This window comes from Panicum hallii, chromosome 3, assembly GCF_002211085.1.
Source record: "Panicum hallii strain FIL2 chromosome 3, PHallii_v3.1, whole genome shotgun sequence".
Taxonomy (NCBI): domain Eukaryota; kingdom Viridiplantae; phylum Streptophyta; class Magnoliopsida; order Poales; family Poaceae; genus Panicum; species Panicum hallii.
The window spans coordinates 8449857-8464613 of record NC_038044.1 but is presented as its reverse complement, the minus strand read 5'-3'; the positions used below and the strand labels follow the sequence as shown (position 1 = coordinate 8464613).

The window sequence follows — 14757 nt, the reverse complement described above, 5'->3', positions numbered from 1 at the left end:
TGTATCTTCGATATGCAGGTTCCATTAGTAGACTTATGGTATAACTCCTCTTTTCCATTTCTGGATGGCTTGTCCTCCTTTCAAACTAAGCATTATATGGCTATATATAGAGACCTTAAGTGGGAGCACTGCCTACGTTTTGACGCATGCTCAGCAATTGGCAGCTGCACAAAATAGTGTGAAAACTCAAGCAGATTATTGCCAATGAACTGATAGAGAATTTTCAAGTGGGTGGTTTGTTAGAACTTAAGCCTTCTGCACAACCATCCGTGGTGAATTCCTCTTGTCCCAAAATTAAAGCTGGTTTTCAAGTTTAAATCTTTTTTTGGTTGCCCAATCAAGTACACTGGAGAGTATGGGGCATCTTATCATTTGGAATTGCCGGAAAGAGTTCAGGAATTGCCAGATTACTCCCTTTCCTATGACGAACTGCCCAAAGTCACCGATCGGTGGAGAGACGACAAGCTTGAACCAGGCCAGAACTGGTTCTGGAGCGCCGAATTGGAAAACAAAATTATACCATTTTTAGCTTGCTGGTTATTGGTGAATAAACTTTGATTGCTTGTTGGTGTATGCAACAAAATTAAGGCGCTTGATGATCAAAAGGACTTTGCCCAGCTCAATTATTTTTTTTCCGCTGCTAATTTCGTTTGGCGGTTCAGACATCTGCTATTATTCCAGTCCATGACGTATGCAAGGTCATTGCGGACATTTTACACCCCTCCGGCCCATGGGCCATGCCGCGCCTAACTCCGCTTCCACAGCTTCCTCTCCTCCGATCCATCGGCCCTGCGCCCCTGCCTAAACGCAATACGCCTCGCGGCAGCTGGCGCTTCAGCACTTCACAGGTAGGAGACAGCAACGTGAGCTAGCTCTCCAACTCCAGGGCCGCCGCGTACATCACCAGACGCGCGCGCACGTGCGCGATTCGCGCCTGTGGCCTGTGCCCCGCACGGTGAGCACGCGCCAGTGCCACGCGGGCCAGGTTTTTCTTCTCCATGCCAAACGCGGCCACGATGGCTCGATTGACCTCGGTTCTGCCGCGCATTGCCGCCGCCGCCTGCACGATAAGTGTGTGGGAGTGCTGCGCCGCGCGCACTCACAGGAAGTCGCAAAGCCACGGCCGCGGATCTGTGAACTGTGCGTGCTCGATCGATCTGCTGCGCGAGAGAGAAGAGATTCGATCGGCACCGTGTCCGTGTGTGCTTGCTGCTTATTAGTCTGTGCGTGCGGGGGAGAGGACGAGGAAGATGAAGCTGGCGATGGCGGCGGCGAGGAACAACAGCTCGGCCGGGAAGAAGCCCCGGAAGCCGTACAAGATCACGCGGCCGAGGGAGATGTGGGCCGCCGACGAGCATGGCCGCTTCCTCCACGCCCTGCTACTGTGAGCGCGCCCCTTCCCCCCTCATTCCCGATCACCACCTCTCTCCTGCCATGCTCCACTCCACGCATCTCTTCCAGAATTCAGCTGATCGCTGACGGAGCAGTCGTGTCTCGTGTTGGTTTTGCAGATTCGGCCGCGACTGGAAGCCCGTCGCGCAGTTCGTCGGTACCAAGACGGCCACGCAGGTAACTAACCGATCCGTCGAGTTCGGTTGATCGTCGGCCGTTCATCTGAAATCCCGAGTTTAAATTCAAATTCGACTGATCCGCGCGTGTTTCAGGTACGCAGCCACGCGCAGAAGCACTTCCTCAAGGCCCAGAAGCTGGGCCTGGGTGCGGCGCTGCCGCCGCCCAAGCCTCGCCGCGGCGCTGTCCTTGCTGCTCACTCTCCCAGCAGCGTTCGCCATGATGACAATGCCGTGGCGCCTGGCGGAGGACGCCGAAAATTTTAGGTGTGGCGGACGGGGCTGCGGGCGGCGGCGCGCGGGGCGGCGGGCGCGGGAGCCTGCGGCTGCGGGGCGGCGGGCGGCCTTAAACCATCAATTTCTAGCTTATCTGAAACATTCCAATGTACAACGCAATAAACACAATATTCAAGCTAGATCAAGCATTCGAGCGCAACAATTTTTATTTACACCCTAACATGGTAAAGAAAATTCTATATACAAAGCCTGACATTACAACAAAACACGCTACACTGGTAGTAGTAAGCATATATGCATCTGTGATCTGTACCATTCTAGCTAAAAGGACATGAAAATGTATTTTTGTGAGTGCTTGGAGCTACACCTGCAGATGAGCTAGCCGCCTGATGCCCTGATTGGTGAACATACCACTTAACCACTATACCAGACTTAACAGATCGGTAACAAACTAACAATAATCAGAAAAGAAAAAAGCCAAAGGAGAAGGGAGGTAAAAAGAAAATACCGAGGTACTGCAGTGCTCGTGTTAGGCAACAAATTGCCTTGCCATTTGCCAAACTACCTAGCTGCCTCCTGTTTCTCGTCTGCCAGACTGCCACAGAGATGAAATTATTCTTTGAAGCTAAGCTCAGCTTGAAGAAAAACACTGATATGGAGTTATGGACTGCACCAAATTAAGCAACAAGGTCCCGTATTACCAGTAACCAGATTGCCAGAACCTGAGAAGTGACTCAGTGAGAACCACCACTCGTCCACGGTCCACTCCACCAGCATGCGCGCCGCGCGGGAGACCGGGACTGCGGCTGTGCGGGACGGCGGCGCGCGGGGCCGGAGGCGGCGGCGCGGGGCCTGCGGCGCACGGGGCCTGCGGCGGGGCACGGGCCGCGGGGCCTGCGGCGGCGGCGCGGGGCCGGTGGCGCGCGGGGCCTGCGGACTGCGGCGGCGGCGGGCGCGGGAGCGCGGGATGGCGGGAGGCGGGAGCAGAACTGGGGAATGGGGATTGGGGATAGCCGGATAGGGTTAGAGATTTTAGTTGGGCCGGGGTATTCCCGCTTGGGCCGGGCCGAGGTGTGGCGAGCGCCACACCTCGCCACACTGGGCCCTCCGCCCCTGGCGGGTACGGCGGCAGCGCAGATGTGGTTGCCGACGGCCGCCACTCCGCGGACGATGAGCTGCACGGACTGCGCGGCTCCATCCGGCGCCGCGCAGCAGGGCGCCTCGGCTGGTTCGCGTCACTGGCCAAGCCGCAGCGGCGGCGAACCGGGCGGCGCCGGCTCGGCTGCCGGTGCCATGGCGCAGGAGGACGAGACGATGATCCAGCTGCCATTGTCGCCAGGTACCAGCCACTGCTCAGTTCGTGTGATCATGCGCGGAGTAATTCGTAGCTGAAATTGAAATCTAACCTGCTGCAGACGACCCGCGCTTCGCTCAGGTGTACAGGTTCGTCGGCGACGTCTTCGGCTCCGGCGCGGTGCGGCCGGCCGAGGCGGAGCTGCAGCGGCTGGAGGGCGTGGATCCTGTCGTCGTCGACACGGTGAGCGCCCGCTGCATGCCATCTCTCAGTCGTCAGCTATTCAGCTTCTCACTTGCATACAATGCGATTGCAATTCTGCAGCGTCTTGATCTCACAAGTACGTTCTCGTGTTCTTCTGGCGAGCAGATCTTGCTGGTGCTAAGGAACCTCGAGGACAACCTATTTGCTAAGAACTTAAGACTAGGTGATGTGCTGACACGTTAAACAAGGTAATAACGCAGGAGATTAATCGCTCAATTCGCCATTTGGTTTCGGTGGATCACGTGTTCTGGTGTCGAATTAAAAATTGCTAATTCGATGGGTGTACCGAGGATTCTTGGGCTGCATTTCTTGCTTGTTTACTGAATGTAGCTAGCTAGTTTGTAGCTCGAGTTGGTTTCTTGTAAAAATTGGTGGAAGGGAATGTAACTCTTGGTGCAAAGAAATTCAATTTTTGGTGCCACATGTTATCGAGGTGGGGTGTAGAGATGGCTTATGAGTTGAGACGACTCTAAACGGAGTGATCTGTGGGCCATGATGCGATATGCGAACCTATGAAGTACATAACGATGAATAAATGGTTGAATAAGTGTTCGTGCGTGCTCTGATTTGCATGACCAGCTGTTTAGAGATTCAAATTTGATTCAAGCCAATTTCACATGGATATGCCTTTAGTTCCTCGCTTGAAATTATTGCTTCTCAGAGCTGGTTTTCATGTAAAAACTAGCGAAAGAGAGAGTTTTTGGTGTATATAAATTCATTTTACTATAGAAATTTGCCGTGGCAGATAGATACCGATTATTATTCTTTAGCCGAGCCTGTTTTATGGCATAAGAGTATTACAGGAGGTTTTTTGGATCCAAATATTGTCCAATGGTATAAACACAATTTGATAAAGAATAAGTTTAACTTTTTGAAGCAAAAAAGTACAAATTTCTTCAGGAATTCTAATATAGTAGAACACCTGAGCAGTAACCATTAGGCTCAAATTTGAATCCTCACGGAAGCAGACCCCTTCACTATAGGTTTCTAGTACCCAAATGGGAAAGGTTGCTCAATAGTTCATCCGGATTTGGCATAGGAGTCTCATGTCGTAATGAGTAGCATTCCATAAAATCACTGTGGAGCAGACATCTTCAAGAAATGAAGTTTTCAAAATGGAAAAGGAAATTCAACAAGCGACAAACAAGTGGGCGAAGATCGGGGGCCACCACGTGCGCTCATCTGAGCCGTCTGTTTCTCCTCGGGCTCCAATCCAAACCGTCCAAACCCAGTAGGCCGTTTGCATAAAACCCCGCGGGGCGCGGTCGCCGCGCCGTCTCGCCTCGTCCCGCTCCGACGCTCTCCGGCTCTCCGCCTCGCCGCCCGCCGTGGCCGCCTCCCCCACACCAACGTTTCGCGCGAACGCAAGGTGGGACCGCTAGAGAGGGCCAGGGTTTGGCCGCGGAAGGGTAGAGAAGGCAAATCCAGGGAGAGGAGCGACGATGGCGTTCAAGGCCAAATACAAGCAGCTGCTGCGCTTCAGCGCGGGAAGCACCGCAGATGGCGGAGGCGGCGGCGGCGGCTACGGAGGAGGCGGAGCTACGCCGCAGAACTCGCCGCGACAAGGACCGCTCCCTTCGCCGCGAGGTCCACCTTCGCCGCCGGATGTCGAGGTTAGGGGTTCGTTCCGTCTTCTCGCAGTGGCAGCGCCTTGGGTGTTTCTTTTGGAGGAATTTGGTGCGGTAGGAGGTTCTTGATTTCTTGCGCTCGACTTATTGGGGATTCTTTGTGGCGCTTTGATCGAATTCGAGGGTTCGGCCTCTGGGCGCGCGGATAATTTCCGTTTTCTCGTCGGAAAATTTTCCCGGTTGGCTTGGTGGGTTCTTGACTATGGGGGAGGAAGATGCAATTTCGGTTGTTGAATGATGCCACAGGCATACAGGATGAAGGGAATATCAATGTGGGGTTCTTGCAGCGGCTTCGGCCACATGCTTGTGCCACTCCGGCCTGATTCTTTGGTTCTTTGCTCGCGTGCTTCAGAGCCCTGATTAGCTGCTTGTCGTGCTGGATGGCCCTGGTGGTTTACTTGAATTTTAACTGGATTTTAATCTGTATCAGGGGGATATTTTAGTTTGCATTCTAATGCAGCTTCTGGTAGGATTGTCTTAGGGTGGTTGTGATGTTTGATTGGTAGAGGCATGGTCTTTGTCTCGCTAGTCACCAGTTATGGTTCACATACTGAACTTGCATAGCATTTTGTTGTTTCAGGGGTCATCTGAAAACGATAAGAGTCAAAGAGCTCTTCTGTTGTGTGAGAAAAATTTAACGTCTGAATCACTTGTTGCAAATCTTAACAAAATCTTTTGGGATATGTTGTGTCATCCCATTAACTTAAACAATTTCCTGTAAGCTGTAGCATTTGTGAAATAATGTGTAGGCGTGTAGCATAACAATAGAAGGAAAATATCCATTTCCATGGAACGTCCTCGACTGCTGCGTGTATGGATCTTCCATAGGAGGGGCATGATTGGTGATAGATTTAGACCAATTCCTTGATGCATAACGATAAAGGGAAATGGTCCATGCAAGTTTATTTATGTTTCTCTGTTATACAATATTCTTTGTTCATGATTTTGTATCGTGTCTCTGTTATACGATGTTCTTTATTCAGGCTTTTTTATCATGAGTATATATGGTTCTTGTATTGCAGTGCAAAATGCCTCGATACAACGGCTACTGCAATCATGATGATCATAGTAGTCACATTGGTGGTCGAACCACGTTATATGTGGGGAGCATTTCTCCGGATGCTCGAGAGCAAGATCTTGAGGCTGCTTTCAGCATATATGGGAGGTGAGGAACTGGGCATATTCTGGTGATACATTTTCATCACTCGAGTCTTGATGTTGTGACTGACTTACTGTTTCTGTCAACCGCTTCCCTAGAGTGCAGCGGGTGCTTCTGCACCCCGAGAACTATGGCTTTGTTGTAAGTAGAATCTGTCACTTCTTTTGTTTGCAAGTTATCCTCCTTTAATCTTTCTATTTAATAATAGGTGCTTAGCTATGATGTTCCCATTTAACATCACCATTGTGTTTTTTTTTGCTGGAACATAGGTGTTTTATGAACCACAGGATGCAGATGCTGCAAGGCGTCGTCTTAATTGCCAAGAATTTTTTGGGAGTCGCATCAGTGTTGAGTTTGCAAAAGAGGTAATATGTTACAGTTCATCTCTGTTCTTTTACAACACGTGACAGTTTACCAAATTTAGTCATGAAATTACTTGCGCTAACCAGCCCAAGTTTGGTAACAACAGAAGTAGGGAGCTAATGAAATGCGATCTTACCATATTTTTGCAATTGAAATGTAAGTTCAAATCTTGTCGAAATTACTCGATTTTTGTAGGGCAAAGAAACCACAAAAGGCTCAGTAATAAATTTAGATTCGGCGTGGATCATCCTAAATCAATCTTGACAATTGTGAAATCTTTATTTAAAAGTAGTTTACTCCAGTGTGTTGTGTATGGAATTTCGGTGGGAGTGGCATGGTTAGGTAGGTAGGCCAATTAATTGAGTTATCTATTTATCTTGCATCAGGTCCATTCAAGTTTATTTGCACGTCTGTCACACAAATGGTCTCTGTGCAGATTTTGTATGTCTGACCTATTATTGTCTTGCAGCACAGAATCCCCCGATACGACAACCACCATGGTCATGATGATCGATATGATCAATATGGTCAACAAGGTGGTAACACCAAGTTGTTCGTGGGCAACATTTCCCGAGATATCCAGGAATATCATATTGAAGGCCTATTCAGCATATATGGGAGGTGAGCAGATCTGTTCTGAATTTAACTTTTGTATTTTTTTTTATGTTAGTATAACTAGTGTAATATTTAACTTTAGTCCTATGACATGCTTTATTTAGCTCCCTAATAATATAAAAATGATATTCCCTGTAGCAGCAACAGTGGTTCATGATTTTATCACTTGTGGTCTTCTGCACATGTTCTCATACAAATTATTTCTAGTTTATTGACTGCACATGATCTCTTTGCTAATTAGTGGAGACTGAAAGTTCAATGTTTATTTTTCGATATGATTCTGATGATTTCAAACTATTTACGTAGTGCTATTAGGCATTTCTTTTTTCAATGATTCTGCATTACTTGACTGTCTGGTTGAGTAGGTTGCACTTCTGCTTGGCCTTTCATTTCTCTTTTTTTATTGCCAATTTTCCATTCCAAGACAAAGTCCTTTGTGAGTTTTAGCTGGATAATCTTGTTGAAGGTTTTGGGGGCTGGCACCCTATGCCAGTGTCCATGGTTGCGGTGGCTCTCAATGAATTTGGTTTATGTTGCTCCAAGTTTTAAGCAGATTTTAGCAATTCTTTAAAAATTTCTCTCTTATTTTTATCAAAATAACACTTACGGAAAAGTGGTATTTAGTTTTACTACTATCTGGATATACATTTTCATTACCTAAGTCTTGATGGCATTACTGTTTTTGCCAATCATTCCCCCAGAGTGCACAGCGTGTATCTGAAGGGGAAATTTGCCTTTGTTGTAAGTAGAATTTCTCACTTCTTTGACAAATGAGATATCCAAATTTAATATTTCTAGATAATAATTGGCACTTCGTTATGTTCACATTTAAGACCACACTCCCTATGTTTTCGTTGCAGGAGTTTTATTATCCCCAGGATGCAGATGATGCAAGGCGTGAGCTTGATGGTGAAGAATTTGGTTGGAGCCGTATTTTTGTTAGTTTGAAACAGGGGTAAGCTCTTGCTACCGCTGTTTTCTATACTATAAGTGACATTTAACCAAATTCTGTGCACTTCCTTTGTTGTCTGTTTTGGTTTACTTTTTGGTTGCTCCATTCATTTAGAGGATTTTTACGGCACACGATACGACCATATACTACTGTCTGAAAAGGACTCGTATGTAAACATCGGACGGTCAAGATTTTTCTGTACCGCTGAAACATTGATTACTAGTATGAGGTAGTATATCTAGGCAGTATAAGTAGTATAAGAGTAATATGAGAAAAATCATTTCACTATAAGGTTTCACCCCTAATGCAACGGCCTAAAATGTTGCAATATGCTAAAAATGGTTGCAATAGACAAAATTCAAAAAATTATTCTTAATTTATATTAAGTTACTAATAACAATCTTACCCCTTCTAATGGACGGTTAGATCTTTTCTATACTGCATACTGCCAAGTGGTAGTATTGTGCGTCGTAAAAGACACCTTCGTTTTGTTGATCTTTTTCCTAGTTTACTCGGCATATTTGCGTTGATTACCATAGGTTAAGAGCGGTCCAGGAGGTCCTGCTCCTATCCGCTGCTATAACTGTGGGACATATGGGCACCAGTCTCATGATTGCAAAGCTGGTGATTGGAAAGATAGCAGCTACCGCTGCGGAGAAAAGAGCCATATCAGCAAAAACTACCGGAACACTGCTGGAGAAAGGCACATCAGTGCCGGTCACAGGAAGCTTTTGACCGGCACTAAATGGCCAGCACTAACGTGACAGTCGTTAGTGCCGGCTATATTGACTGGCACTAAAGGACGAGCGTTAGTGCCGGTTTGAAATACCAGCCGGCACTAACGTGCCTGACCCCGCCCGGCTCCTGGCAGCAAGGTTAGTGCCGGCTGGTATAACTGGCCGGCACTAAATCGTTTTTCCTATTTATCTTTTGTTTTTCATTTTTATACGTATGGATATGCGTATTTCTACCGTATGCGACTATATAATCGTACTTTTTGTATTGCACAATAATATTAGGACAGCATATTACACTAATATTATATATATATTCATCATGTATGGAACACTTAGGAGTTTAAAAGTACTTGAGATATTACAAATTATTAAGAATATCAACTATAGTAATTTATCAGCTTCCCCGTCGTCGGATGTTTTTTGGCGACGCTTGTACGGACATCGGCATAAAATTCGCCCTTAGGATTTATGACTTCATCGAGCAGGAATCCGCATATAGCTTCTTGAATTGCCCTGATCCGAGCCATTTCAATGAGTTCTTCTTTCATCCGCCAATGCTGTCACATTTTTCGATAAAAACATGAGAATAAAAGATAATGAATTAAAATGATGAGCAGATGTGATTGTGCTCACGTACATTGAATGCCTCCACTGTCATTTGCCCTTTTCACTTGCAAAAGTGTTGATCCACTCGCATACGTAGTATCCACATAAGTTGTTTCCTTATTCCTGTCTCCAACACTATAGACAAATGTGGGTTAAGATATAGAATTTTTCTGATGTTTATTGCGAATGACATTAGTAGCGAGAGTATATTCATACCGGAAAATCAGTCACCCAGCAAAGAGGCTCGATTTCACCTATGGGCAAGCCTATGTGTTTGCGGAGGTAGCGACGCCATGCAGTATTTACCACCTCGATGAGAACACACGCTTCACATCCTTGATCATCGAGAACACACGCTTTCCATTACGGAACAGAGGCTTACGACGAGTTTCGGGCTCTCCTTTGAAATGCTTCCCTTCGGTTCTTAGGGGGTGATCGGTAGGAAGGAATTGGCAATGGCCCATGTATACGCACTTCTTACAGTGTTTCAAATAAATGCTATCGGTTTCATCATAACAGTGGGTGCAGGCCATGTATCCCATGTTTGACTGTTCCGAAAGTTTTGCAAGTGCAGTCCAATCATTGATGCATACAAAAAGCAAAGCTCGGAGGTTGAAAGACTCCTGTTTATACTCATCCCACACATGTACACCTTCTTCTTTCCAGAGCAGTAAGAGATCATCCATCAAGGGTTGCAGGAACACATCAATATCGTTGCCAGGTTCTTTTGGCCCTTCTATAAGCACCGGCATCATGATGAACTTACGCTTCAAGCATAACCAAGGAGGAAAGTTGAACATACATAGGGTCACGGGCCATGTACTATGAGCGCTGCCAAACTCACCGTACGGATTCATTCCATCCGCACTTAGAGCAAATCTTATATTCCTTGGGTCGTTGTCAAATTGAGGATACTCTCGGTTAAGGTTTCTCCACTGGGACCCATCTGCTGGGTGTCTGATCATGTGATCCTCCTTACGGTCTTCTTTGTGCCACCGTATCAACTTAGCGTTGTCCTTGTTTTTGAAAAAGCGCTTCAGACGTTGTATTATAAGGAAGTACCACACCAACTTTGCGGGAACTTTCTTCTTTACCGGCTCCCCATCAACATCACCTGGATCATCTCGCCTGATCTTATACCGCAATGCGCTACAAACAGGACAAGCTTCCAACTTCTCGTATTCGCCGCGATACAGTATGCAGTCGTTAAGACATGCGTGAATCTTCTGCACGTCCAATCCAAGAGGGCAAACCATCTTTTTAGCTTCGTATGTTGTTGACGGCAGTTCATTACCCTCAGGAAGCATGTTCTTTACAATCTTTAATAGCTCACCAAATCCCTTATCGGTGACACCATTAGTTGCCTTCCATTTCAGCATCTCTAGCGTGGTATCCAACTTCTTCTGCTCCGGTTTGCAACTAGGGAACAACGGCCTTTTGTGATCCTCCAACATCTTCTCAAACTTTAATGCCTCCTTCACAGTGTCACTGTCTTTCTGTGCATCAAACAACGCCTGACCTAGCTCGTCAGGTGGCTCCTCTTGTGCAACATTTGCTTCACTCTCGTCCATTGGTTCATCTTGAAAGCCACCTGTTTCATGAACCCATGCCCAATCTGGAAGATTGTTATCACCATCGTCATCTTCTTCATTATCTTCCATCATAACTCCAACTTCGCCGTGCTTAGTCCAAAGGCTATAGTTACTCATGAAACCATTCAAGGCCAGGTGATTCCATAGAGTTTCTCTTTTCCGGAATTTCTTTTTATTTTCGCAAACACTGCATGGACAACACATTAAACCCTTTGGCGACCTATTTGCCATTGCTGCCTTGAGAAAAGAATCTAAATCCTGAATCCACGCCGAGGTGCTCCGGCTTCCGTGCATCCATTGCCGGTCCATCTGTACAAATTAAAAAAAAATCATGCTCATTATCCCTAAAAACAGGTTACTATGAAGTAATTCAAAAAAATGTAAATGTGTCATAGGCCATCTATCTAGTAAATTTAAACTAAATAGCAAAATAAATTGGCACAATAACATATACACATGTCACCATGAAATAATTCAAAAAAATCATTCTAAATGTGTGATGGTCAAACTATATAATAATCATTCTCTAAAAAGCAACCAATCAATTCTACCTTGCTCAAATTAATGAACAAATTAATGAATCATGCTCATTGTCCCTCATCCTTAAAATCCCTAAAATTTTGCATAATAACATATACACATGTCCCCGTGAAATAATTCAAAAAAATTACTCTAAATATGTCATAGTCAAACTATCTAGAAAACCTTCTCTAAAAAGTAACAAATCGATTCTATTTTGCTCAAATTAATGAACAAATCGGAAAATTATGCTCATTTTTCCTCAACCTTAAAATCACTATTTTCTTTATCTAGAAAGCATGAAACAAAGAATAAACACCGTGAAAGAAGAGTGGAAAAAGCTACTAACCTTTGGTGCACTTGGATGGGTGAAATCCTCACAAATTTGGGGAAAAATAGGCAGCACCTCCCCTGTAACACGCCATGAGAGTGAGAAGAGCTCGGTTGGAGGGCTCGGGAAGAAGGAGTGCCAAATGAAATGGAGGGTACACATGTCACCATGAAATAATTCAAAAAAATCATTCTAAATGTGTGATGGTCAAACTATATAATAATCATTCTCTAAAAAGCAACTAATCAATTCTACCTTGCTCAAATTAATGAACAAATTAATGAATCATGCTCATTGTCCCTCATCCTTAAAATCTCTAAAATTTTGCATAGTAACTGAAGCGTCCCCCCATCAGGGAAGACTTAAAAGTGTGAATTTATCAGTCCCAGGAGGCTGATAACACTTTTATTACAACAGATGGTACATCACCGTACAATTCTTCGCGGTAATGGGCAGTGAAGCGCCACTATCGCGAGGATTACAACTAAAACCCACACTACTACACTAGCTACGAAAAGAGGATCATCAGAGTCTTGCGCCATGCGGAATCCAACAGTGGCCTCGACCACAGGCAAGACTGGGTGCAGGACGAAACCCTACTCGTTGTCTTCGGGGACGTAGTCTGGGTCTTCCACTGTAAGAGTAAGAATGGGGTGAGTACAAACGTACTCAGCAAGTCCAATCACACCCACGGAGGGGGGTATAACAGTAATCATATGCACAGGACGATCCAAGGGTAGGTTATGGTTCATTTGCGAAAAACTCAATTGTATGCAAGGGTTCGTTTAAAAACAATTTCCAAAATGAGCTTTCTAGCACCAAAGAACACACGATGTTGATCCACACAGGATCCAAGTTTTAAACTACTACCGGACTCCCCGTCCGCCGTAGCACACGGCACAACTGCCGGATATTCTTCAAACAACTCACACCAGCACAACCATTCCCAGAGATAAACACTAGTTATGTGACCACACCATAACCTGCCCAATACCGTGGGCACGGCTATTCGAATAGATTTTCAACTCTGCAGAGGTGTGCAACTTTACCCACAGGTGGGGTACCACAGCACGAACACCTTAGTGCCGGTGCAGATCCCATCGAAGCCATTACCCACCTTAGCTAGACCTGACTAGCCATCATGGGATCCACCAAGGGGTCATTCGACCTATCTCCGAGGTTTGACCAGGGCATAAGTCACACAGAGCTTATCCCTTCTCCTTGATCACCCGTTGCTCTCAGCTCTCCTGATGACTATCAGGCTAACTAGTGGGATTTATGCTAAGCCGTTGCCCATACAACGGTCAAGTGGTTCGCACGACGAGAAGCTAGGTGAGATGTCACATCAACTCGGTCCTTAGGGGTGACAGGATGGATATCTCCCTTCCTTGCCCTACCACACAGGTACGAGCACACCAACGGCAATTCACACAGAAATGCCATCCATCCCGTCCGACTCGTTTCTCAAATCCACATTTTACCCCTTCCCACACACACGCATTTTCTTTATAAAATCAGGTGGTCAAGGTATGGTTGTCACAACAAGGGTGGCTATCCTACCATGGTTACGGCACGCAAAACCATGCAATTTTATAAAACAGGCCATCGGGTTGTGTTTATAAAAATTAGGACAAAAACATGCATCAAAGGGCGGAATTGAACTTGCCATCGTCAAGTCCTTGCGGAAAGTCCTGATCGAAGCACTGTCCTTCGGGTTCGGGGTCGCAGAACTGGTCCTCAGTTGCTCGGTCGCAGTCGGGGACCTCGCCGTTCACTCCGTGTCCTACGACGCAAACAAACAGACACACGATCAAGCGAAGGAACTAAAAGCTTTTATCGTTGAGCTTGAATCGGAAATAATTTAGTTACGGAGTTAGGGATGATATCTTTGGGTGGTTTCTTAATGGCATGATTAAAACTATACTAGAAAGGGCGTGGTAAAGTTTCGGGTCGATCGGAGGTCGTTTCGCACATAAAATGACGCGCTAAAGGTGGTTTCAGGGTTTAAACTGGGGGTCCAGGGACTTGTTCGTAATTATCTAAAGGGGGTAAGGGCTTATTTGCTAATCCTAGAAATATTAGGGGCAGTGAAAAGTGTGGGGGACCTATTTGAAAATAAGTTTACATGGTGGAGGGGTTTGGTTTGAAAGGGAATAGCAACCATGGGCTTTTCTGCAAAATTTACAAAGGTGGGAGGGTTCTTAACCGAATGGGGAAAAGAGGAGGGGGCTAAGGGCAAAACTGCCCTTCTTCTTCCTCCCCTCACCACGTGAAACAGAGGAGGGATGGGGAGGGCTCGGCCGGCCCCCAAATCCGGCGGCCCTAGGGCCTAATCGGCTCGGGCGTGTGGGGGAAAAGGGAGAGGAGGAAGAGGGGTTCCATTTTGGGGCTCACCTCGGGCGGGGGCTGCGCGAGGTGGCGGGCCGGCGTGGGGCAGGCGGCGGCGGCCGTGCGGCTCGGGTGGCGGTGGTCTGGGCGCGGGAGAGGAGGTAGGCAGGGGCGGCACGGCTTGTGGGGAGCGAGGGGCTGCGGCCGGGCCTATTTATAGGCGGCCGGCGGTGGGGGAAAGGGGTGGCCGGCGGAGCGGCTCCACGGGCGGCCATTAATGGCGCCCGTGGCTTGCGGCGGGGGCGCGGCGAGGCCGGGCGTGCACGTGGGGGGGCCGGGCTGGCACTGCGCAGCACAGGGGGCGGCGCGGGCGGCAAGGCGGGGCGCGGCAGCGGCACAGCGACGGGGCGGCGGCGTGTGCGCCACGGCGGCCGTGCGGCCGCGCGCGTGCGCCAGCGACGGGCGGCACGGCGGGCGGCGCGGCACGTGGTGCACGCGCGGGTACGGGCGGCCGGGCACAGGCGCGCGCGAGGGTAGGGGGGCCGGTGGCCGGCGCGGCGGGTG

General features: G+C 47.5%; 2 protein-coding genes and 1 long non-coding RNA gene across 3 annotated transcripts; 2 read left to right on the top strand and 1 right to left on the bottom strand.

Moving 5' to 3' along the window:
- Positions 1 to 1130: 1130 nt before the first annotated feature.
- On the top strand, positions 1131 to 3804 carry LOC112886948 (protein REVEILLE 6-like). Its single transcript, XM_025952994.1, has 6 exons — positions 1131 to 1384; positions 1512 to 1569; positions 1665 to 1746; positions 3073 to 3144; positions 3221 to 3342; positions 3469 to 3804. Exons 1-6 carry the CDS (start codon positions 1251 to 1253, stop codon positions 3544 to 3546), a joined length of 546 nt encoding a protein of 181 aa, XP_025808779.1. The 5' UTR covers positions 1131 to 1250; the 3' UTR covers positions 3547 to 3804.
- Positions 1965 to 2675, bottom strand: LOC112886949. Its single transcript, XR_003227462.1, has 2 exons — positions 2314 to 2675; positions 1965 to 2199 (listed from the first exon to the last, which is right to left on the bottom strand). It is a non-coding gene; the product is annotated as an uncharacterized LOC112886949 (long non-coding RNA).
- Positions 3805 to 4805: 1001 nt separating the features above from the next.
- On the top strand, positions 4806 to 8076 carry LOC112885124 (serine/arginine-rich splicing factor RS40-like). Its single transcript, XM_025950795.1, has 6 exons — positions 4806 to 4976; positions 6014 to 6156; positions 6249 to 6291; positions 6420 to 6515; positions 6983 to 7134; positions 7989 to 8076. Exons 1-6 carry the CDS (start codon positions 4806 to 4808, stop codon positions 8074 to 8076), a joined length of 693 nt encoding a protein of 230 aa, XP_025806580.1.
- The last annotated feature ends 6681 nt before the right edge of the window (positions 8077 to 14757 follow it).